The 26,116-nt window shown below is 41.3% G+C and overlaps 1 protein-coding gene across 4 annotated transcripts; it reads left to right on the forward strand.

Annotated features, from left to right (window-relative positions):
* The first annotated feature begins 611 nt into the window (after positions 1 to 611).
* Positions 612 to 18,301, forward strand: dgcr2 (DiGeorge syndrome critical region gene 2). Of its 4 annotated transcripts, none has more exons than XM_088617826.1 (11): positions 612 to 1,064; positions 5,274 to 5,306; positions 7,493 to 7,615; positions 10,644 to 10,733; positions 11,239 to 11,449; positions 11,729 to 11,805; positions 11,950 to 12,144; positions 12,916 to 13,119; positions 13,844 to 13,996; positions 14,908 to 15,165; positions 15,477 to 18,301. In XM_088617826.1, the coding sequence occupies exons 1-11, from the start codon at positions 977 to 979 to the stop codon at positions 15,710 to 15,712; spliced, it is 1,668 nt and encodes a 555-aa protein (XP_088473952.1). In that variant the 5' UTR covers positions 612 to 976; the 3' UTR covers positions 15,713 to 18,301. The 4 variants fall into 4 exon arrangements, with proteins under 4 accessions (XP_088473952.1, XP_088473953.1, XP_088473954.1 ...); XM_088617827.1 differs by having other exon boundaries at positions 614 to 1,064; positions 11,950 to 12,132; XM_088617828.1 differs by having other exon boundaries at positions 615 to 1,064; positions 14,929 to 15,165.
* The last annotated feature ends 7,815 nt before the right edge of the window (positions 18,302 to 26,116 follow it).

A 26,116-nucleotide genomic window follows, 5' to 3' on the forward strand; every position in this document is an offset into this window, starting at 1 on the left:
AATCACACAAATCTTGCACAAATAGCAAGCTATCGAGTAATCAAGCCCAGACATCGTGTTTCTCTTTCTGAGTCTCTTGTTCTGTATCGGTCGAATCTCTCTTTATTGTTTATTTTCGTTATTTCGCTATCATATTGTAAATGATGGCTGAATTGTATTCACGGTGACCACACACACACACGCAGTTATTCAACCTCTCCTGTCAGACAGAGGAAGCACTTTCAATAATAATAATAATAATAATAATAATAATAATAATAATAATAATAATAATAATAATAAATACTACTACTAATAACAACAACAACAACAACAACAACAACAACAACAACAACAACATTCAAGAATCAAATCAACTGGTGATTTGTTGTTATGAATGACGCCACCCGTAATGATTATGAACCCTATTTAAAGAAACCGAACTGCTGGCCAACAAGTGCTGATGTTACACACGGTTCTCCCGTCCTTCTCACCCTGAATTTAGACCCCCTGGACTGCATTATCAGTACCGAGGGGATCAGAAAGAATAGCCCTCGCTAATACCCCCCTACAAATGCCCCTCCCCTCGACTCGGAGCTGATAGGCTGAGTGGCGTGTTTGGAATTGTTGTGAAGGGACGAGGAAGCCATCTTGTAATTTTTTTCCGAATCGGGAACACGGATTGGAGTGCGTGAGGAGTGTGGGGGGAATAAGGGACCCAGGATTGCTGTTTTGTGTTAAAAAGATATCGCTGCAAAACGCGAGTTTTTGTGTGTGTGCGTGTGAGAGCCTTCAAGCCCCTTGACGTCTTCTTTGAAAGCGATTCGAAACCTTCACGGGGGGGGGGGGGCGGTGATGTGTGTGTGTGGTTGTGGTGGTGGTGGTGGGGGAAGTTAGAAGGGGAAAAAAAGTAAAAAAAAAAAAATCTCGGGGTTCAGAAATTCACGTCGGCGTGTGTTTCATTTCTGCGTGTGGGTCTATGATGAATGGAGGATAAATGTTGTTCAAGGCTGACAACAGCAGTTGCGCCCTCCTCCTCCTCTCTCTCCTCTTCGCCCTCACTCTGACAGACCCACCGCGAACAGGTAAGATGGGGGGGGGCTGGCTGACCGGCTTGGTGGTGGTGGTGGTGGTGGTGGTGGTGGAGGGAGGGGGGAACTGAAAGCAATCCCGTCTCCGTCGAGCCGGAGAGGGCGGCGGGGGCCGTGAAGTCGCTGGTGCCTGCTCGGGTCAGCACAGTGCAAGGCTGTGGAGAGGGAAGCGGGAAGCGGGGTTGGTGTCTGCGGGGACTGACGGGAGCTGGAGACGGGGAAGCGGCGGGCCTTTTCCGGGCCTCGTCTGTCTGCGGATGAGATTATGTATCGCTATTATGTCTGTGCCCCTCCTTGGGGAGCGGGGGTTTGCGATAACCGTGTCCGGGGGGTGGTGTTGGAAGCAGTAGGGGGGTACTTTCCCTTTAACGCGAATGTGAAACGAATCCATTTTTATGACTGCGTTGGTGCCTAATGATGCAACTGGACTTGTACTCCAAAGTGTGTGTGTGTGGGGGGAGTTTTTTTTTGTGTGTGTGTATCTGCGTCTGCAAGGATAGATGAGTTAGTGCACAGATCCCTTGGACGAGATGTGTAGGCATTTTCATTGCACAAACGCGTCTACTTTTTAGTAAACGCGAAAAAAATCCCATTGCATTTTACAGTTCAGGTTTACGCGCGGACTGGACATCATTTCGGCGTCGGTGCCTCCGAGTCCAGCCGTTCATACGAACGATAGGAGGATGATGAACATGCAAGCCGAGCCATGCCGAAAACTAATAGCCCTCATCGACATTTTGAACGCACACATCTGTGGGAAAAAAATGACTGTTGATCACCTTTTCAGAATTCACGTAGAAACTAAACTCACACATGTGTAATTCTGGATATGTGGTGTACTGCGGTCTCTTCAGTCTCCTGCAACTGCTGTAGTTGTGATTTTCACATGTGAATTCGCTGATTTTATACTTAGACGGAGCCTGTAAGCCTTTTTAAAGCACGTCAGTTTAGCCTTGTCTGAAGATCTCTGGACAGACTTAAGCCAGCAGTGTCAGGGGGCAGGAGAATGTGCTTCATCATAATTAACGCCCCATGACTTGATGCAAACTCAGTCTAGTGCGTCTTGCGTGTCTGGATTGCGAACGGCTTTATTTAAATGAGCGGTTGCGTGTGACAGAGGCAAATATTTATCCGAAACCAGCAATCCAGGGATTTATCCGTTTCTCTTAAGTGGCTTTGCTGGCGAGGGGATTTCTTCCTGCGTGGAGGAGGGGACCGCCGGCCAGCGGATTTCGGACACGCGTCAGGAACCAAGGCTGGCCGGTGGTCCCACCTGCTGTTTTCATTCTTACACTTAAACACACGCTCGGAGAAATACACGCCTCTCCTGATTTTGTTTTTTTTTGAACGTCGAAAAGCAATGCATGCAAAAAGAGTCAAGTTGAAGGAGCTGCACTTTAAATGCACAGAAAGAATCGGAATGTGTTTCTTGATGTTTAAAAGCTTGGAGGCGTGCGTTTTGCCCCCAGCGCTGCCCTGTGCGTGTAGGAAGCTGCTTCTCTTGCAGTGCCGGAATTAAAAATGTCTGGCGAGGTGACAGGTGTTCCACTGTGGACAGGCTCCGGGCTCTAGCAGGTCTTGGTGATTACTGTCAATAGTTGTTTGGAGAAAATTAATCTCCACCATTGCCAGGGTCTGGGGTGGGGGTGGGGGGGGTTGTTAGCAGAAGGAGTGGTAGCTGTCAGGATTCTTCCCCCACTTCATGTGCAATGCAAGGGACCAGCTCATGAGTGGTCACTCCCATGCTTATTACTGGTGTACAGTGCCAGAGACATGTTTGCTTGAATCAAAGGTATGTTTGAAGCATGTATCCCGAACCTTCTGCACTCACCCTTCCTTTTCCTTATGAAGCAGATGGCCCTGTGGATGTGAGGAGTTTGTAAGGCCACCAACAAGGGAAAGTGGCCGAAGTGTCTTGGTGGATTGACATAATTTGCATCGGAAATATTTATCTTTAGGCTCGCCATTTAATTTTGCTGTTTCAAAGACTTGCAGTGCAGTGCTGCTCTGTAAATGTTGACATTGATTATGTCACTTGTTGCTTATGTAATTGAGCTGATTCCCCTGTCCTGAGCTGGCTCTGGCAGTAAGTGGTTGAGTTAATTCTGTGACGTGTCGTTCAAGAGCAGTTGGCACTTACAGTACATTTTGTAGGTCTCGGGTATACGAAGTCAAGTTTGCAGTAATGCTGCTGGGCTTGTTTCCTAGATAAACATTCAGGCCTCAGGCATCATGCCTCTGCCTCAGACACTTGACCTTTCCGCCACTTAGCTGCACAGCAGAACAGACCTTCATCAGTTGCCCAGCAGGTCTTCCCTGCAGTGTGTGAGACCCCTAGTGTAGTTCTTTACCTTGGCTCGTATTCAGTGCTACAGGAGAGATGTCTTTTCCACCACATTTGTAGCATAATAGTCAGGCCCACCGTCCGTGTGTTTATTAAAATGTTTGAGCGCTGGAAGAAAACCTTATGGGGAAAAAAAAAAGCTGTCGTATCTGTAGGATAAAGAGGAATAAGGAGCATCATTCTTCAGTTATGACGCTAAAAAGCAGTGTAATGCTTACTTTTCACTGTTTCTTGGTTATCTCTGGTTTCTCCGCGTAACCAGCAGAAACTGTTAAGATTTATGTTGTAGTTATGTGCATTCATGTGCAGGCTATCCATCATTATTAAAAGTGTTCAATAGGCAGCATTGCAGTGGGCTTGAGAGGATCAAGTCATTCAGATACTGCTCTGCCATTTCCTAGTGCTGTCAGTGCAGAGGGTTATGTAATGTTAAAGCTGTTTTATGCATTCTCTGTGCCAATACACACGTTAGACAATGGAAAACTGTTTCCACGAGTGCTGTTTTAACAGTGATTTATATATTCATTCATCATGTATACGTGCAGCGTTTTTCGGCTGACGTTGGCCGCTTGTACCTCATGGCGGGCTCTCCCAGCTCCCGGAATGAGCTCTTCGGGAAGAAGATGCTCCGCGCCCAGCCAGTGCTGTAGGTCCCTTGCTTGTGTTCCTCTTGCCAGAGGGAATTGTTAATGTGGTCGATGGGTGGCCACTGTCAGCTGAATCAGGAGGGTCGTTCTGTACAACTTTATATGGTGCGCATAGTGGATGTGTATAGTGCTGGCATTTGGTTTTCCGGTCTGTCCATAAGAAAGCTAATGAGGTGTGTGTGATGGGAGTGACTAGTCTGAGTACAGTCTTTGCTGTCTGCAGGTTTCAGTCTCCTTTCTTATTTCCTTTAAGACGGGGTTGTTTTGTGCCACCCCACTTTTTCTGTTTGCATTGCATTTTGAGCCAGGTTAGCACCTGAGCCAAGCGATTGCTCCAGAATTGCACAAGAAGACGTGACGGGGACAGGTGGAATTAAATTAATATTGCATGCTCTCCATCCTCAGTACTTCAGCAGTCGCAATGGTCTTATGCCCTGTTGACCCGAAATCACGCCTCTCTGCACTTCACTCTGAGAATATGGAGATGCCTGCTTCTTAAACCTCAGAGCCATGATGAAAGTTGAGATCCACGTCAACAGTTCAAAGTATACATCGAATCCAGCATATTTAGCAGATACCAAATGGCTTTTGATGATCTTTGCAGTTTGCCACACCATTTGTGTGCGCACGTGAACAGCTGGGTTTTATGTGGTGAACCCCGATGTTAATAAGGTGATTTTAGTGGATTTAGCAGGGCATTTGGGTAAATAAATCCTTTGACATTTAAAATGTGATCACTTCAGTTGACAACCTTTGTATGTAGAAATATGTAACTATTTCTTTCCCTGAATAATAAGCCTAATTTTCTTATTTTGCTAAAAAGCTCTTAACAGTAGTCAACCAGTTTTTGCATTTTATAATGGTCATTAAATACCTTAATAGTTTCATTACATTTTTTGTTAATCTTTTTATGCTTCGTATTGGTTTCAGATGCTTTTTGTAGTGTTTAGACTGTTTTATTTTGGTAATCCAAATGTCATTAACTGAGCTGAATACATAATCTGTCATTTTAGGCTTGAACTATAATGGCATAAGGGAAGGGGTTCTTTAAAATGAATGCATTTTTTATAGGGTAAGGACAAGCATTTCTCCTGTATACATTTCGGTATTATAGTTTCCATACTGTTAGCCATAATTGGTAGTATTTAATGTTCTGTGCTTTTTGTTTTGTAGTGGGTGTTTTGTCATTTGTTGCATTTTGCATTTTTTCAGGTCCGCGCCTGGCTCTGGCACGATTACTGTCAGGTAAGCAAAATTTTCCTGGCTGCATCTTGTGCAGAATTGCCTTTATAGGTATTCATAAACGCATCTTAAATATTTTCATATACATTTGGCTGTAGAATTCCTTTTCCTTATTCATCTGTTCATCCTTAAAAGAAATATGAACAAAAACAGCAAAACAAGTTGAATGTATAAATACGTGATTCTAGCATAGCAAGTTTCAGGACACAGAGAAATAATAACTTAATAGGAAATAATAAATCAATCAATCTTATAAAATTAGCATAGTTACCACTGCTGATTTTATTTAAACGTATCTCAGTGGAAAGTGTTACATGTTGAATTTCTCTGTGGTCAGAGGAAATGTTTTGGTTATTTCGAAAATGATAGAAAGTTACCCCTGTAATAGAAGTGAATCTTTGCTGATCTCCACATGACACAATGCGTACTAGCCTTCTGCTGGAGAAATTGATCAGTTGAAAGAAGATCCTTTTGTTTGCCTGCATTGGCAAAAGAACATATTATTCATGGTCCTTTTCTATAGTGTTTTCTGTTCAAAGTGAAATAATGAAGTGCGTTTATTTGTTGTCTCTAATTTCTTGCACGTCTGTTTTAGAAATTGACTAACCAGATCTGTTTGGTTGTAAATTTGAATCATGCATAATTTATGAATCAGCTGCATTAGTAAGAAGCTTTTGCTTTTGGTGTATCAGCTGTGTATTTAATCATTTTCACATTCCTCATTACATACTTATTCATTTATTTCATCTTAATGAATTGTACTAAACAGCCATAAGCAGAGAGGTTTGGGAGTGCAGGCTGATAATCGGAGCAGAGTGCACATGTTGCTTCTCTCAAGGTTAATCAAGCTTGCAGCAAGTCCTATGAAAGGCTGTTACATGATCTATTACAGGTTGTTTTTCCTCAAGCATTGAAAGGTGCACACATCAATCAACTGTTTATGGTTGTACAGTTTCATAAGTGTTCATAAACTGTTTTGAATGAAAGTAGATTGATCTCGGAGCACAAAAAATGCAACATTCCAGAACAACTGACATTGCCGGTGACATAAATTCAACGTTTACTAGGAGTGTTTCTCATGGCTTTAAATGGGAAGTACGAAGTTGCCTCAGGCTGAGTGCTGTAGGAAACATGTTGACTGTATGTGAAAGGAGTTCTTCTGATCTGTGAAAAATATTTGTAACCTTGGGTTAATGCTCAATGTTATTCTTCACTCTCAGATTGTACACCTCATTGCAGGGCTTCCGGCAGTCTAGGTTTTGTTTTTTATGAGTGTTGACTTTTGGTATTAGAGCTTAAGTTGATAATACTTTTGGTATGCTCCCTAGAAATAATATTTAAAATCCATTTTTTTCACACCAGAAATGACATTTTTTTTTTGTAAGGGCACCTGCACAGCATACCTGTTCTAGAAACAAGCATTGCTTCTCAAGTCAGTGTTCATTTAGATATCCTTCTAAATGTGCATGCATTAGCCTTGTAAAAAGCATTTGTGTTTTGCTCATTGGTAATGCATATCATGCCAGACCGATACTGATGGCTCCCTAATGGAACTGCTTATTTATGATGATAAAACGTTTTATGCATCAGTGTTTTATATTGGGGACTAAAGAGCTGCTGTTTATTTGCAACATTAGAAAAGACTTTTGATAGTATATTAATAGCCTGCTAGTCTATATTGTTGCACACTGTACATGGATGCCAGCATAAAGCAGATTTTAAAGGATCCCCTTTGTATTTTTGGGGTTTTACCTTGGTCATTAAGTGCATTCAGGCAGTGGCTGTTTCTATCAACTATTTTGGCGATTGATAAAAGAATGGGTAAATTGTAAAGCATTATGCAAGTACTCATCACTGAAGACGGCACTTTTGCTCTGTGTCCCAGTGAGGCAGATTGTCTGTGGGCCTTGTAGAGCTGAGTGGGTATTGTCATGGGTCTGTAGTCTAGTGCATCACGGGAAGGTGAAACAAGCTCAACAAGCACCAAACGAAACATTTGCACCTTCAGAAACAAAAATCCCCAGATCCATTTTCTTTTTGCGTTCCGCGCGATCGCTCGTCGGCCTGCCGCGTTTGGCCCCCCGAGACGTGCTTGGTTTCTCCGCGCGGTGCGGGACCGCGTTCCGGCTGGGGTGGCGGCGGCGTGCTCGCGATGGTCACGCCGGTGTGTGTGTGTGTGTGTGTTTCAGAGCTGCGGTGCAGCCCTGGCCAGTTCGCCTGTCGCAGCGGGAAGATGCAGTGTATCCCCCTGATCTGGCAGTGTGACGGATGGACAGCCTGCGAGGACAAGAGCGATGAGATGGACTGCCCCAGTAAGTCACCGTCGGGGGCCGCACCAGCCTTTCAAAACATTATTGCTAAAGCCCTGACTGCGTTCGAATTGTTATACCTCGAGAACTGAGTGAGTTAGCTGATGCGTTGTAGGGCACATTTACACATTACAACAACAGTTGTCCATTATCTCAATAAAGCAGACTTGAAAAAAAAAAATAATAATTTGACAGGTATGGTGATGTGAAAGTGATCAAGAAAGGGTAATAATCTGGGAACCAGATTTTTTAAACTTGGCACGATTTCCGTTCCAATATGTGGTTGATGGCAACATTTCTTTGAAGTGTTTTCAGTGATAAAAAAGGCTGATGTTTGAAGTTCAGAAATCTTTTTTTTTTATTTTTTATTTATTGCTGTTTGTTTTCGTTCTGTTGAACTTGGGTGACTTGCGGAGATCAGGCTTACCATTTCTTGTCGCAATTGTAGATCTTGCAAGGAAAGCTTAGCCAATCTTGCTTTTGGAAAATCCCATTGTTGCTGTTTCTTAAATCCTAAAAGAGATGGAATGATCCCCAGGTGCACAGCAGGAATTATTGAAAAGGTTTACAAAACATGTACTTTCCACGTCTCAGTTTACCAGTTGAGCCAATGCTGTAAATCATATTTTGTGTGATAATCTGTAGCCAAGGAATGGACTAGTATTATTTGATACTGTTTCCAGAGCGAAAAAATCCAGATTATAGATGCAAAAGTTAGGTTTTCGAAATCGAAATTCATATTTTAATTTTAACCTGTGAGCTGGGTTTATTGTGCTAGCGTACTGTTTGGTCTTTAATATGTAATCCTGTAAATTGTTTGTTTGTTCTCTTACAAAATGGTTATTGTGTAGCTTCTTCATGAACGTTGTGGTTCAACAAAAAAAAAAGCATGGTAATTTAAAGGCTTCTGTCACAACTTGCTGATTTCTGCAGTTTGTTCTTATAGATTTCTGCCATGTTTTTATAGATTATGGGATAGGCATGCTGGACAGGAGAGTTTAGTCCGAATACCATTTCCGCATATCTCTCGGAGACGTGCGAATGCTCGTTTTCCCAGCATGTCATGGTCGCATCTCCTAGTCCGTAATGTTCATTTCTGAGATTCAAGGGAAAAAAGTAATTTAAGTCTGGTAGTTTTATCTAGAGGGAGGGTGTTCATATCAGACCTCTGTAATGCAGAGCCGTGATCAACATGTTGCTTTCTGGACTATCGGTTATCTACACCAGTCTATGTCTAATGAATAATGTAGCCACGGTTTTACTCTTTATATTTGATTTAATAAAATGCAATATTTCCTTTATATTCAAAATACCTTAATATCAACTCCTGTTGTACCGATATGCTCTGAAAAGAACTGTTCTTAAAACTGTAAATTTAGTAAAAGAGAAGCTAGTTTTGCACAAAGGCAAAAAAGGCACAAAGGCAAAGAGATGTCTGGTACCTTGGCGTAACCTTTTTAATAATAAAATCTGTTTTAATATTTCAAGGGTTATCAAACACAAGTTATAAATGGCAGGGTGTGAGCTCTTTTGGTTTTGTGAATATATCTATAGGGTTGTTCATTGTGCTGGTCTGTTTGCTTGTAAAAGCCAATAGCAATATTTTCAAAAGGCAGTTTTATTTTTTGTAACTAAAGTCTTGTATTTTTTTTTCTTGGTCGTAATAACTCTTCCTCTAGTGCCATTTCTCCTTGCAACCCGTCTGATCAGTTCTCTCTGTGCTTCGTTTGTGTATTTTTGGCAACAGCACTTGTGAGCCAGCCTTGAATTCCAGAAATGATGGATGAGGTTTTTAGATCTTGTCGTTGGGGCTTTGAATTTAAGTAGGCACAGCAACAGCACAACAGTTCTCTATTGGAGCAAATCAGATGTTTACTACAGCCAACAATTTAGTAACCTGTCCTATGAAGCCCTTTGGGCAAACTCCTTTTCCGTTCTGTGTTATTTATGGTAACTGCACTTAAATCGGCCTAAATATGTAGTTAAAGAGAAAATCCTCTTCATAAAAAAAACAACCAAACGTTCGTTTTAATCATCACGCTACTTTAAATAGTAGAAGATCTCTGGTTTTATTTTCACTTATTCAATTTATTCTGCCTTGATTTATCCTGGAATTGATTCTGCTGTGTCGCAATAAGGCCAGGCTTGATGTAGACAGATTTCTAAGCACATCTGATTTGACGTGTACAGACGTGGTTTAGACACTTGACAGGGAATTGAGTCAGTCTGTGTAAACGCCCAACTGATGCACTAGGATTCAGCTGTGTTCATATAAAAAGTGTAGGCTCGGAGGCAGACATGCACTATTTCATTCTTTTTCTCTGTTCGTCATTTGAATCCCCCCCTCATCTTGATGTAATCGTAAAAGTTCTTGTCTGTGCTTGTAATTGGTGCACTGACCTCTCTGATTAAAACATACCACACTTAGGTGTGTTTTCCTGCACGGACTTTGTATAACCCTTTATGTGCTAGCAGTACGTGGAAATACCAGCCACGAGACAGCATATACAGTACCGCCTCTTACAGATTCCTGCCGCTTAGAAATGTAAATTTGGTGCAAAAAAGGGTTAAACAGCCACATGAATTTTTTCACCTGAAATACCCTAGCATCTGTCATAGCCAAGCAAGTCTGTAATTACAGCAAAAGGGTAAAGACAAGGTAGCTTGTCTGTTTTTAATAGATAACAAAAGCAAATTGAAATTCTGGTAGACTTGTGTAGGGTTCTGTAATACTGATCCTGCTACAAAAAATAATATCTCTTGTTAAGGAGTGACTTTTCTAGAACTTACCTGACAAATCTTTCTGCTTTCATACTAATGGCATTAATCAATACATAACTTTGTTTTCCTAAGGTAGCTCTAGGACAACTACAGTGTTATAGCTGAGTACTAATGTTATTCTGCCCGCTGATTTCTAGGAAGCAGGCTCTATGTAAAAAAAAAATCTGCACAGTACATGAAATTCAGCTCACAGCTTTAATATCTAAACAGGTTTATCTGACAATTTTGATTTATTCTGATATCTGCACAGCTGTGAAAAAGGATGAGAGGTTCTCCTACAGCAATGGGTACGACAACGAAGAAGGCATCATCAGTGTGGCTCAACCTGTGCGCTTCAACAGTAAGATGTGCTGATCTTTTTTTACCCTTTTTCAGCCTGTGTTGTCTGGGAAACGGTCCTTTCTTTCGCCAAACAGACCACTAGAGGGAGCTCTGTGCAATGCAAATGCTTTGAAACACCCATGCCTGTTGGAACTGTTTCAGGGTTTTTGATTGCTGAATCAGAGATACGGTCTGTGTCTTTTGTCTGTCTCTTCAATTCAAATTCTCAAACACTGTAATAAATGAAGCATGCTGCTTCCAAGCCAGGGAATAATGTTAAAGATTTCTAGAGAAAGTGGAGAAAGGTGAATACACAGATGGTTTCATAGTGACATTGAGCAAAGCCAGTGTATAGATTCTAAAAAGATCCATCAAACCTGTTGTATTGATAAGAAGCAAGATAACAGTCTTAGAACTGCGGATTCAAACTTGTCAACACTCAGACTGCTTACATAGAGAAATCTGGTCAGTACTTTATGTGCCTGATCATAATTAAAATGTCATTTACTTCCTGTTTTCTCCAGAGAAGTGCCCCAACGGCTGGCATCACTATGAGAAAACGGCCAGCTGCTACAAGGTTTACCTGAACAGCGAGAACTACTGGCAGGCGGTGGAGACCTGCCAGAGGGTCAACGGGTCCTTGGCCACCTTCGGCACCAACGAGGAGCTGCAGTTCATTCTGAGGATAGAGGTGGATTTCGACGAGAAAGTGTGTGAGCACAAGGACCAGTGCAAGTAAGAGCACAGCAGGGAGGGCTCTCGTGACGTGGCCTGTTTCTAGTTTGGGAGACGATTCCCGAACGTCTGAACTAGCAGACGTGTAGCCCCCCCCACCGAAGAGTCTGTCAGATGCATTTTGCTGGATTGATGTAATGGAAGGAGAAATCCCTAGCTGTCTTCAAGAGAAAGCTCTTGTTCTAACAGAGTGATAATATTACCTTTTTTTTTTAAGTCGCCTAGAAATTCTAAAAAAAACGAGGCCTTTTTTAATCCATAGTTTGTTTTTTCCCGCAGGTTCTGGGTTGGTTACCAGTATGTTATCACTAATCGCAATCATTCTCTTGAAGGCCACTGGGAAGTGGCTTATAAAGGTCAGTAACACTTCACGGTAAGACTTATTAGTGTGATACCGTAAAAGACTAGAACGTAATGGTGAATCATTCATTTCTGAGATTTTTTTCCAGATTACTCCAAAAGGCACTATAGTATCTTTCCATATCTGTTGTGTCACGCAGGCTCCATGCAGGTGTTTTTACCCCCTGAAGGACTGACTAACTCTGGGGAGGCGATGCCCAATCAGGAGAATGTGTTTTGCGCTCAGCTGCAGCGTTTCCAAATCAAGACGATGAATGAACGAGGCCTACACAGCTGGCGTGCCGAAAACTGCTACAAGAAATTTCCTTTTCTCTGTAAAAGAAGTAGGTTGAAAGGTATTAGTTTAGTTCTTAGGATTGTTTTCAGATCTAGTCGCTGTTACTGCAGTTGGTTTTCTGAATTTGCATGCATGCATGTTGTTTTTTCCAGTCATTTAGGTGTTTACCACCTTTACTGCTTCTGACCTTTTCTTTGCTCAGTTCCATGATCTAATTGTGTGTATATGAAATTCAGTTTTTTTTCTGATGGTGGTGGTTACCATCTCATAGCCTGTTCTCATCAGATCTCAGAAGCTAAGCAACCTTAGCCTGGTACTGGGCTTGATCAGAACTTGGATTGTAGATTTCCAATGAAAACCAGGTTGCTGCTGTAATTGTTGGTGGTGGATCTCTTCCTCTTAAGTTGGTGGCATTTTTTTTATTATCTGGACCTCAGTTTCATACCCGATGCCCCCATTGTGGTGACAAGGGACATTGAGTTCATTGAATATCCCCAACAAAATTTGTAAGACTAGGGGTGTTGACCTTGGCTAAATTACACTTGGAGCTTCCACGAACTGGCCTACCTGTATTTCCCTCTCAATTCAGTGGAAGTAGCTCCTGATTTCTTGACCGTATTCTATGTCGTGGGGCTGCCCAGGTGGGCACTGCTCTTCAGTGGAGGATGACCCTCCTATATTTGACACACTTTGGGGTCTTTTAAAATGAAGAGTGCCGTACGACTGCCGACAATCCCAGTTTGTTTCCCGTCTTCCCGATGGATCGATGAAGATCGCTGTTGCCGCCGCCGTTGTGATACACACCCCTCTGCCCCGGTTTGTGTTCTAGGACAGACGTGTGTAGACATCAAGGACAACGTGGTAAATGAAGGATACTACTTCACTCCCAAGGGCGATGACCCCTGCCTGAGCTGTACGTGTCACGACGGCGAGCCGGAGATGTGCGTGGCGGCGCTCTGTGAGAGGCCTCAGGGCTGCACTCACTTCCGGAAGGACCCCAAGGAGTGCTGCAAGTTCACCTGCCTTGACCCAGGTGAGCTTCGCATCCACGTCTGCAGAGGATGTTCACGGCAACTACTGGAACCTCAGAGGAGACTGCTATAACTCGCTGGTTGTGTTCTCACTGGTTCTCCCTCTCCTCAATGAAAAAAATTCTGTTTGCAGAAATTGATTCTTCACAGGGTTGGGAGCTATTTGCTCCAGTAGGTGGTGCTGTGCACCCAGTTCTGACATCTTAAATGGGAACACCCGAATTAAATCATAACTTCAAAACATCCAACAATTGCAAAATCGCACGTCCTGTGCTTGGTGGGATGGCAGTTTTCCATTGCGTACCTACAGGGATTCTCAAGTCCAAAACTTGTTCATCAAGTCTCAAGAGTGATCTGGTTGCCCTCAGCTTGTGCATAGGGTTATCCAGACTGTAAAATTCACACAGTGGACAGCACGTGACACGATTTTTGGAACTGCAATCCTGTTTTTAACACTTCAGAGCAAAGGAAACTTGAGTTTCTAATGGCCTCTAACAGTGGCTTTCTCCTACATTTAATTTGAGTGTCTAAGGGAGCAACAGTCTTATTTGTTCATTGTAATGTGTGATTTTTAATTGGAAATCCATTTCGGTTAATAGAAAACGTTCAATCCTTTCTAGAAGTGAAAATGTTAGTGTAGAGGTGGCACGTTTGGCTCTAGCAACGCAGCATGGTCACAGAGGGAAAGTGGGGCATCGACCCTTTCTGTTTAACTGCACCCTGCAGATGGGAACAGCCTGTTCGACTCCATGGCCAGTGGGATGCGACTGATTGTGAGCTGCATCTCCTCCTTCCTCATCCTCTCTCTGCTGCTCTTCATGGTGCACCGGCTTCGGCAGAGGCGCAGGGAGCGCATCGAGACGCTCATCGGAGGAAACTGTAAGCACCCTCCCGCCGAGCCACGGCAGCGTGACGGGTTTCAGTGAGTCCCACACGTCGTCTTTTTTACCCATTGTTTCGAGCACTGTACCACTTCCTGCTGCAGAGTGCAAACGTAAGAAACCCGTCTGTGAAACTGGTAACTGGTGAAGGTTAAGTCCACCCAGTGTAGAAAAAGGAAGCTGAAACTTTCCTCTTTTCGGCATCGAGTTAACATTTACTCGGTCCTTTGCAGCTGACGCGGTTTCCCACTGTAATCTGAAAAAATCGGTGGCTTCCTGCTTGGATAGCATTTGTGATTAACATAATCTTTTCTGAGTTTCACCTTGAAGGGGAGCTGTTGTCCCAATTTTAAATCTCGGTCACAAATTAATTGACAGTATAGCAAAATTTCACAAAATTCCGAATTAAGTCCAAAATCATCTTGTCGAGAGTTTGCACTAATTGTGATGTGAAGCGGCCCTTCCTGCTCTCTAGTCACTGTAAAGAATAATGTTCTGTACCTGCAAACAAGTACAGGTGGTGCAGCAGACATTTCACTGCAGAAATCTTCCAGTGCGATCTGCATGAGGAGTTAACAGGTAAGTTGTATTTGTTGGCAAAACTGCCTCGAAGTCGAGAACAATATTTCTATTGGAATAAAAGAGATGTGTTCACTTGCCTGCTTGTTCACAAGGTAAAAGAGCAGCTTCATGTCACCGGGAGTTTTGTTGCCTCGTTCTGAACTGCAGCCAATGATGGCACTAAGGCGCGGCGCATAACTGGAAATATGGTCTATTTTGTGATGTAAATTGGAAGTTCCACCTTTTTTCCACAGTTTTACGGTGTCCATTTGACTTTCATTGTGTAATATGCACCCACTAATGCCAATTTTAATTGCCATTATTTTGATTGTTTAACCTTCAAGAAAGACCTTTCCCTGGTATCCGCAGTGCACCACTTCAACCTGGGCCGCAGGGTTCCTGGCTTCGACTACGGCCCCGATGCCTTCGGGACAGGCCTGACTCCGCTGCACCTGTCAGACGATGGCGAGGGAGGGGCCTTTCATTTCCACGAGCCCCCACCCCCGTACGCCGCCTTCAAATACCCCGACATACAGCACCCCGATGACCCCCCGCCCCCCTACGAAGCATCCATCAATCCAGACACTATCCTCTACGTTGATCTGGGTACGCTTCGAACCGCAGACTTAACAGTCAAGCATTTAATAAAACGTCACACGGTTTCGAATAAGATTCCGTCTAGGGCTTGTTGTGATGCCTCCCGGCCAGAGTGCTGTTTCCTTTTTCCTGATTGGCCGTGATTCTTAAAAATGGGATAACCGTTAAGATGGCTTCATTAAGGTGCAGGTGCTTATTTTTGCAAATATCAGAGGTGTCTTGTTTAAATAAAAGGCCTCTTGCTATAGAAAGGATTAAATAATTTTGAAAATGTAGCTAAACAAGGTTTTGTTTTTTTTCCCCCTCTCCCCCTTTTGAAGGACAAAATAATTCCCCAGCCAATGAAACCAGCCACCCGCCTTTAGAAGCCGGCAGTCTCCAGCAGGAAGTGACAGAGGAGGTCTCTGCATTAGAGCAGTCTTCAGAAGAACATGACGATTCCATTGACAGCAGCACACTGCTGGTACCCCCAGACTCGCCTAATGATGAAACCATCACAACAGAGACTGCAGTTACGTACTGCACCAGCAACTCTTCACTAAGCACTGTTGTCTAAGACAGGGAGCAAGGTCATTCTTTTACCGTCAAACAAAATGTTTAGGGGAGCTGTTTGCACACTGCTGTACAGATCCAAGTTGTTACGCTAGGCAGTTGTCTACAGAGGCTTTTAGTTTCATTTCCATGCTCTTGCTATTATGCCACAGGTTAGTATCACTTTTATGTTATCTTTTAAATTCAGATTGCGCTATCCTGCCGTTTCCATGGAGGATGCTACGAAAGGGGTTCGTGATCAAATTGGAAAAAAGTCAGGCAGCTTTTTTTTTTTTAAATAAAGATTCTTTGGATCAATGGAAATTGGAACTGAAGGACTGCACAGCGGAGCACGGGTGATTTTGCATACGTGATGTGTACCGTCTGCTAAGTTAGAATGGAGGTTTTAGAAGTTAAAACTCTTCTTTCGAAATGTCTGAAAGGTGTAAAGTTTGTTACAAAATGAGAATATAGTTTTCTCATTGTAAATATGGGTCTCCGGACTCCGCTCCTTGCAAACAGGAGGGGTAAATGACACTGATGTGCAAATTTTTAGAATTTCTGTCTTCCAAATATACTGTATCAAACGGGAAGAATACATGAAAATTGTGACATCTATTCATGAAAATCCTGCATAGCCCTTTGCAGTCATTTGGCATCGTGCAGGCAGTCGTGCGACTGTTTGATGGGCAAGAGACGTGTCCTGCAAAAAAGAGGAATGGTTAAATGAAATATTCTCTGTATTTTTGATTAAATGTTTTTAATAAATTAAAACACTAGCAAAACTCTAAATGAGTCACATAAGAAAATGCAATGTCCAGATGTCTTATTTTGAGAATTGAGCACTATTGGCAATTTTTAGGTTATTTTATAGTGAGATAGACTATAAATTCATGTTTGTAAGTCTTGAGAACCTATGCATTGAGATGTCAGAAGTACTGTACATTGTAATACAGTTCCAGATTTACTTATACATTATACCCCAAATAAAATTTTCAACTTTTTCAATTAGAAATGTACAGTACTCACTTTTTCTAAATTAATTTTGAAAGTCCATTATTAGTTTTGTACAATCCTTTTTAATGCACAGTATGTTTTTGGAAATATAGTTCCTATGGGTCTTTTCAATAGGAGATGTGGTTCGTAGGTTTCGGGTGTTTTTGTCAAGAAGGTGGCTTTGTGAAAAGTTGATGTTCAGACTTCCTGAAACCAATTCCTGAGGTCTGTTTTTTTCACGGCAGACATTAGAAATTCAATGTTTTGCACATCACTGTTTTGTGAAGCGGGTCCTGTGCATTTCTGGTTGATTAAAAATATATATATAGAACATTCTAAACTTTACTGAAGTACCAAACGCATCATAACTTTTATATTTTGTAACATTTCAGAGTTATTGTACATTTTTCTTTTTTTGTGGACTGGTGGGATTCTATTTTGGTTGGTTGAAGAATAGTTCTACCATTGCAGTGTTTTTTTTTTTCTCCTGTTTTCTTTGTACAAAAGTTTGGAGTATAAAGGTAATCTCAGATGATGGGCCCAGTCTGCGTGGCTTGTAAATTCCACATGAATGAGTTCAGCCTCCTGAGTGTCAAGTCAATAAGAAGCTTAACCTAATGGCTTAAGTCAGCAGACTCTTTTGAATAAACATGCAGATAATTCAAGCTTGATTCAGCCATGGAGTTCAAAGATTTTAAATAAAGGCATATACATTTGCTGGGATGATGAAAGACAACCTTCTCTACCCAGTCCTTGTGGGATATATAAGATAACATGCTATTGTGAACTGAATGCTGTAGATCAGCCATTAAAAAAAAACTGCAATATGAGTAGTTCCTTCATTCCACAAAGCGGGTTCTTATTTTGAGACAAGGGGATATAGTAACTCTTTGACGTTTTCTTCAAAATGCAAGGAAGTTTGAATTGTAATTCTTACATCGTCAGTGAAGTATCCAGTCCTTGTAGTTGAGCCTACATTTTTATTTTGCAGCATAGACAATCTACTTTAGAGTGTTAATCTCCATGTTCTTATTAATATTTTTTTTGTCATACAGTATTGTTGTGAAAAGTCTTTTTTTTTTTATCTGTGTGTGATCCAAGTGCAGCTCTAACCTATTTGAGGACCTAAGTTGGTAATGCATGTTCAATTTCAGTAGGCCTGCAGACACTGACTTCGCGGGACATCTCCCTTCCTTTCATCAAGACGTTATGTAATCGCGTCCACTTCAGCGTAACTGACTGACCTCTCATCACGTGACTACCGTAACTAGCTTTCTTTGTACAGTCCCACTTTCTAATGAGCTTTAATGAATGATTAAATGAATTACTGGATTATTGTTTTTCTCCCCACAACAGTTGACTTACAAAATAAAATTGTAAGTAGTTAATTTGTGAAAAAAATAAGTAGTTGGTATATAAAGAAACCAGATTTTGATATTAAATGAAGTTCTTTGTAGACAATACAATTTGATACTTTGGATTCTCTCCCTGTGAGTTTATTTTAGATTTTTTTTATTACTTTTTGAAGCAGCACTTAAGAATAAAGTTGTTTTTTTTTCTGAAGTAGCTGTTACATTTCATCCAAATGCCAAATAAATTGTTCCATGAAGGAGAAAAACTGTTCTGAGTCTGATTCAGTTTTTGTTTTTAAAGGTAGTTGTCAGGAAACTGATTACAACTTTCTGACAATATTAACGTAACCATTACAGTTGGTTCATGAATCTAGTTCAGAGACTAAACCTATTGTACAAGACTTGTTTGCATTGCTTAGATTGTTTGAAGGGAAGAAATTTAGTAAGACAGTGCTACACAGAAGTTATGCAAACTGCTTTTTTTTTAAGTTGTAAGGTTTTGCTTTGTTACACAACGAAATGTTTTCAGACTCCCACATGTAGCAGATGCAATAAAAAAGGCCTTCTGTCTTGAGTCAGATGTCCTGCATGACCTCTTTATGTTTGCAACAGGTTATTGGAATCTTTAAACAACCTCTTTTGAAACCCTGGATGCACTTAGGGGTGCCACACCTGCTGTCAGTATTTAGATTCATTGGCATCATTGCTCTTTGTTGACACAAGAGTATTCTTGAATTCTGGAAAGGTTCTGGCCCAGAGAATCTGTGTGACCAACGTGCGTGTTACATCGGGTTCAAGGATCTGCTGAAGGACCTCGGAGCCAGGAGAACTCCGATCCTGTATGGACAACAGCCCCAGCACATTTTGGAGGTCAGTTTTAAATTTCTGCCTGCAGGAACAGATTAAGTTGGCTAAACTAAGGTATAAGCGTAACGTTGAGTGTGAGATGAGTAAAGGTAATTCACACTCTCCATGCTAGGGTATCAAGTCAAGGGTGAGACTGCATAAGAAAGGGGGCAGGAGCATTAGCACAAGTGGACAAACAGATGCTGACTTTGCTGATGAATTTTGAATCAATTTTATGTTTGGTTTAACGTTTGACCTGCATGATGTTAAGGCTTATAAATCATTAGGTTGTGTTAAGGGGAGAAAAATAGAGTAGTGCAAATGTGTGTTAGACAACTGTGACATTTGTTTTCCCTTTCTTTTCCAATTGTCATTAAAGCAGCAAAAGGTTCCTAGGTTCTGGAAAGAATCAGTTGTCGTCCCAGTGGCCAAAGTCAAATTTCCTGACCTCGGTGGTTAAGAAAACGTTTGTATAGATTGTGAAAAGGATCAGTTTGACCCACTTCAGTTTTCTTATAGGGCAGGTAGGGATGTGGAAGGTGCTGCAATATGCCTTCTTAACTTTGTCCTCCAGCAACTTGAGGAAAATTAAGCTCATGCTGGGTTGCTATTTGTGGAGTTTGTTTTCTTCAGCATTTAATTGTATTCAACTGCATTTACTGGCAACTATGCTATTGTCTAACTTTGACATTGATCTGAATCTTGCCAGCTGGTTTACTGATTTCCTTATTACAGACACAAGTCAGAGGGTAAGAGTCAGTAATGCTTTGTCTAACAAGCTGTTTTCTTCTACTGGCTCTCCCCAAGGATGTGTGCTGTCTCTCCTCTTTGTCCTGAATACAGATTATTGTAAAAGCCATCACCACTCAAGAAGCATAATTACATTTGCAGGTGACTCTTAGTTTGCCGCACACAGATGAGGGGACCATGGGCCGGTTGTAGATGAGCCAGATGTTTGCTTGACTTGGTGTGAGCAAAGCTGTTTGATGTTTCTAAACCCAAAGGCTTGGCAATTGTTTCCAGGAAGAAACCCTTAGACCCTCACTCAAACCTGCATCATGGTTGAATCGGCGGCCATGGTTGGGTCAATAGGAGTATTTCGGGGCTGTTCTCGACTGCAAGTACAATTCTGAGGCAAACGTCTAATGTGTTTTTTTTTTTAAAAAGGGCAAAAGCGCTTATTTTTCTTAAGAGAGCTGAAGCATTTTAAGGTTGACAATTTGCTGTTGATCAAGGTTTAATCAGTCTTTTATTTAATGTGCTGCAACGTCTGCCCTGACCTGTGTGTTTGGTCAAACCATGCCAGAAAAGTCATTGGTGCTGATTGAACTCATTATTTGAAGTCATCAGAGTGAGAGATAAACAGAGAGTTAAACAGGCTAGATGGACATTCCCTAGTCAGTAACCATGCTCGTGTTGACCAAGCTTGAATATCCACTTTGTATGTGTATGGTACATCATTTTATATATTATTTTTAAAAACAGAAATATTTTAAAGTTTAATATTTCATAAAGCTTTGGGTTTGTTCCTTTGTTTTGGAGACAATTGAGAAGGAAAGAGAAGGAGGTTACGTCTTCTGCTTGGGGAGGGGAGAATGCTTTTGACTTGAACTGAAAGCTGGGGCAGCCGAAGACTCTCGAGCTTTACTGCATCACTGCTCAAGCTGCTTTCCAATCAAATACCAGAACAGCTCCCTCTTGTTAACAAGTCAACCGAGAAGACAGTTTGCTTTTTTTCATTACTGAACGGTCATCACACTTCCTAAGCCATAAAACACATTTTCCCAAGCCTCTTCCGACAATTAAATATAATTCACTCTTAATTTTCTGCATTTTAGTTTTGGAACAGTGCTACCGTTGTGCTAGCAAACCTCTTCCCTGTGTATCAGACTACAGTGTCTTTCTGTGAAAGAATGTACATTGTTGTTGAATATGGTTTCAAAAGCTTGGTTTCTAACCTAATGTTATATACTGTATTTGTACTACGTTAAACGTGATTGGAAATCTCCACGCACTTCTTGTTTATGTAGTGTCTTGTCACTGATAGCAGTATTGTATCCGCCTAGTGTTTTTAATGGTGCAGAGGTAATAATGAAGATGTACAGTACCTGGCAAGCTTTGGTTCCTGTTAATGTGGAGATATAAACTCCTAAGAGAAGCTTTGACCAGTTTGTGATTTAGGTTTAGACGTTCATTACAGAAATTAAGAAAACTAAGCCTGTAAGATAAAGAATGAAATGTAATTATATAGGTGTGAAAGTGCCATTTTTGCTGCTCATTAATAACAAGCTTCAACAGACAATGGGATGGGACTGTGTCCGGCTGTTAGCGGAATCTCTCTGTTCACATGGTCAGATTCTTCCAGGGAGACTGAAACAGAATGGTAGGGTCTCTTTATCTAGCATCCTCTTGGCTCACCCACCACGGCTTTTGTGAGTCAGGTCTGTGCACGGCGATGCTAATAAAGGTGTGAATGCTAAGTCAGTCCTGCCCTGGCTTACTCTCTCTTACCAGCATCAATGCTGGTCTTTGTTCAGTGGTGGGGGAGCTGCCCCTGTCAGGGCACCGAAACAATGAGGAAGGTTTCGAAAGAAAGCCTGCCTTTCAGCTCTCCTGGAAATTCTTCCGCAAAATGTAAGCACTGTGCGAACGTCATTTCGATTCAGATTATGCTTTTAAAAGTGGGCTGGATTTTCCCTCGATCGGCTTTGCAACAGTGGTATTTTGCCACTGGCTGTCGGTATGTATCCAGCTCAAATGCCAGTGTTGGCGTTAGGTTTTAGGTCCATCTCCTGACAGCTAGAGGCACTGCATCATGCTTGTTTCATGGCAAGCCCTTGTTATCTAAGAGTAGAAGCTTGTCTTCACTCCACAGGCTCGAAATGTCGATGTTTTGTTCTCTTTTCAGAGAAGATGACTTTGCAGCTGACATTTTAGCTTGGCGTTTTTTTTTTCTTTTCAAGAAGAGCAGTACTTGAACTATAACATATAAAGAGGTGAAGGAAATGCAGTATCTGATTTCGTTCAGTCAATCAAGGAAAAGGTACCTCCAGTGAAATCCTGAGTGCCCAGTACTGGCAAAACGCTAAAAAATGAAAGTGGGAAAACACTGCACACCCACATTTCTCTATGAACCAATTTCTTCTGTATTGCCGGTTAATTTTAGCTGCAGTGTTGCCAGGTGATGTACAGGTAACAGCACATATTGTGAAATGCAATCATTGCATGTTGATATGAGTCATAAGATATCTCGTTTTTTTATCTTAAAGAAACATGAGAAAGTAAACAGTGCAGAGGACACACAGCAGTGTCGAAAACGTCTTAGGGAGTGAGGTGCGTTATCAAGCATTACAATGAAAGCAGTGTCTTATGTCTGACAGGTGTACTGAGTGGGATACAGATCCCTGCATGATTTGTTTCTGAGAAAATGTCAGGTGAAATACAGGTAAGAGGCTGAACACAGCTCACAGCTTTGGGTAGAGCTGACCTTGGAGATTAAAATATGGTGAGGGATGTCTCGAATTTTATCATCGCTTAAGCCTTTAAATGAAAATAAATACATAGTTTACTTACATACTTTAAAAAATACCTAATGACTTTACTTTTGCTTAGGAATGATTAAATCGGAGAACAGAAGAGGCGTCCTGGTGCTGAGCGCTCCTTGTTCACTGTTCCTGCGCTGCCAGCTCCTATTCCTGCTACTAGATTAAAAAAAGGATTTTCCCACTCTGTTTGCGTCACACCCCAAATGTCAGGGGGGTGTGCGGCTCTAAGTGGGCAGAATTTGTGTCTCCCCACCGCCTTGATCATGAGGGAAGCCCTGTGTCTCGCCAGAAAGCGCTCTGCTCCAGCGAGCCCAAAACACGACGGTTTGTCCACTTGGCTGGTCCCTGCATGGGCTCCAAGTAACTTGAGCACTTTCAGAGCAAGGAGGAAAGTCCCCTGTTTCGGGACTGAAGTGTAATTGGATATCGAGCGGAAATCACAACTGCAAAGGCCTGTGTGGGCTCACAGAGGCTTAGGAAGTCGGAGAAAGTCCATGAATCAATATCTGCGTATACATTTTAATTCTGCGTCAGTGGGGCTCTATTTTTAACATTTTGGATCTTCTGTTGTTGACCAGTCTTTACAGAGCTCATAAGACATTTAGTGTAGACAGGCAATCTTGTTTAACTCTTGATTTAAACTAGTCGATTTAAGATTATGCAGTTTGACACAGATTTGGTGACTACGGTTATTGACACTATCTGACTGAATGCTCTGGGGCGTTGCCATCCCCCTCCAGCACGTTTTATAGACCACCGTTCGATCATCAGGTGATTTGTTTTTAAATTAAGAAAATGTAGAGACCCTTTGGCCCTCAAGGACTAGAGTTTTCTCAATTAAATTACTTAATTGATCAACATATCGGATACCTAAAAGTAGTATACAGTATATATATATACATCTCCAATCGTCTCTCGTAAAAAACGATAAATAAAAAATAACAATAAAAATACTTTTTTTGGCACAATTCAAAAGATCAGCACCATGGAAAGCTCTTGTAATTGACAAAATCCACCTCTAGGGGGTGGTATTAACTCTTTCAAACTGAGGAATCATAGCACAACTGGCAACCAAACTTGGGAACCAGTTGTCAGTTCACTGGTTCCTTATGATCCAGCCCTTTTCCATGTAACAGATGGACTGGCAAACCAACGTCTGCCAGACATACAGTTGTACAAAAATGGAAATAATGCCTCACTAAGACAGACCTAAAATAGTGGTCAAAACATTTGATCGGAATGATTAATTGTAATCCTGAGCTACACTTAAAGTGGGATGTCAGGGTTGACAGTCTCTAGCTTAGTAGCTCAGGTGGGGGTCTGCATCAGCATGCGTAGGCTGCAAAGGAACAAGTAATAGGTTTATTCCATGCTGAAAAAAAGAGAAGAGAGAAAACACAACGTTTCGGCCGTGGAGCCTTCTTCAGGTGTCACTCTGATTCTTTGAGTATTTAACAGTCCAGCAAGAAAAAAAGTTTAGCTAGTGTTTCCATTCAATTCTGCATTAAATACAAATGTTAAAAGTACATTTGATTTGTACACATGTGCAATTTCTTCATGGATTATAAAAGGAAAGTAACAAAGTATATTATACTGTGCCATCATAACCTGATCTGTATCAGGCGACAGGTGACACCCGAAGAAGGCTCCACGGCCGAAACGTTGTTTTCTTTCTTCCTTTTTTCAGCATGGAATAAACCTATTATTTGTTTCTTTGCAGCCTCTAGCTTAGTTTAGCCTGTTGAACCCAATAAGAGGAGAGCCCCATGTCATGCTCGGTAAATCTGTCGCTCTCTACCTTGAACATGTAATATTTATGATTTGAGATTTGCTATCAGATTGAGTTTGTTTAACATTTTTGTTTGATTAGAGTTGTGTTGATCTAAGCCTCTGTTTTCTAGGTAATTGTTTGCCCCATCTGCCATCCAGAAAAACGTTTATACCCTCGTATGTTCCTTTTGGTGACCAACATCCGTAGTTTACCGGGACAGTCTGTAGTGCCTGACGTGTGTTGTGGTGGTGCAGAAGCCCACAGGCTGCATGTCCTCCTCGTGGTGACATGGGGTTTGTCTGGGTGCACCAGGAGCCCAGAAACGTGCCGTCTGTGTTCATTGGCGTCCCACAATTGTGTGTGAGCCCTGCGATGAACTGGTAACCAGCCCAGGGTGTATCATTGTCTCATTGTGTGACAGGTTAGGCTATGGCTCACTGTGGGAGATCCTGTATTAAACTCAACAATCATTGAAAGTGGATGGATTTTTTGGTTTTTAATTTGATACCTGGCAGTGTTAAAAAATAATTATATGTAGTATTGTCCCTTTAGTATCTGCCCTTCTCAGAACCTTTGTTAATGATGAGACGGTCTGAAATAAAAGACACTTCCCAGAGAGAAAAAGCAAATTACTGGCAAAGATTTTCACCAGGTACAATTTGACACTGACATCTTCGTGACATTTTAACTTCCTGAAAATTCTCCACTTTCCGCAATGATGATACGCAGATAAAGACTTTTTTCTGTAAACCGAAACGTGAAAAGACGTCAGTGAGAGGCAAAATGTTTCCTTTTCCCAATACTGTGGTTAGAAAGAAAGCTCGATAGAATAAATACCCTTTATAGTGTCTCAGTTAAAATTTAAAATACTTAAAATCTAATTGACTTAAACCTAAAACCTGATTGATTCTACACCAAAGGTACTATATGTGTTGTGTACCTTCAAAAGAAAACAACAAATATTGTTTGATTATCATTAAACAAGTCTCCATGTAGATTTTACGACATTCTGTGCTCTCTAAATTCAATGCAAGCTAATGCATAATGAACTGCCTGGAATGTGATTTCAGTAACTGCTTACCTGTTGTAGTTTATTTCTGTATACAAACCAATGGCATACCATTACTTTGAGATTCTGTTTCTTCAACAATGCTATAGTTTGTTTAAAATCTGTACACAATCAAGCACAGTTGTCACCAAGAAAAACAAAGACAAGATCAGAAGGCCGCTAAATGAACAATACTAGATGGGTTCTCCTCACTAGGTAAATGAACTTGAATGTACACGTGTGTGGCTATCTAGCTTTGAAAAGACTGGCATGCCCATAACACTGTAACTGCATTGTAATTGAATAGGTGTTCAGTGATTACTTGCACAGGTAATAACATATTTTCAGAAACAATAACCGTACAAATTGTTTATCAAATTCTTTACTTTCACTGACTATCTTTTTGTTCACACAACAATAGCTAGAAATGATACAGATCAGGTTATAATAGCACAGTATAATATACTTTGTTACTTTCCTTTTATAATCCATGAAGAAATTGCACATTTGTACAAATCAAATGTACTTTGAACATTCATATTTAATGCAGAATTGAATGGAAACACTAGCTAAACTATCAGTATATCATAACTACTATATATGAGTAAATAACACAGTATGTGGATACTGCAAATTTAAAAGGCAGACGCCCAGCTATATTGATTATGTAAATGATACGCAACGTTATTTTTTTCTTGCTGGACTGTTACATTTTCAAAGAAGCAGAGTTGAATCCAAATGCAAACAATTACTTGTAATGTTTTAGGGTTTGGTTAAACACTTTAGAGTTAGAATTAAGGAAACACATACACTGTATTAACATATACTCCTGTATAGTATTTCCTTCACTTCTATGCAAAAGAAAGTGTTT

This window comes from Lepisosteus platostomus, chromosome 24 (assembly GCF_059453375.1).
Source record: "Lepisosteus platostomus isolate fLepPlt1 chromosome 24, fLepPlt1.hap1, whole genome shotgun sequence".
Classification (NCBI taxonomy): domain Eukaryota; kingdom Metazoa; phylum Chordata; class Actinopteri; order Semionotiformes; family Lepisosteidae; genus Lepisosteus; species Lepisosteus platostomus.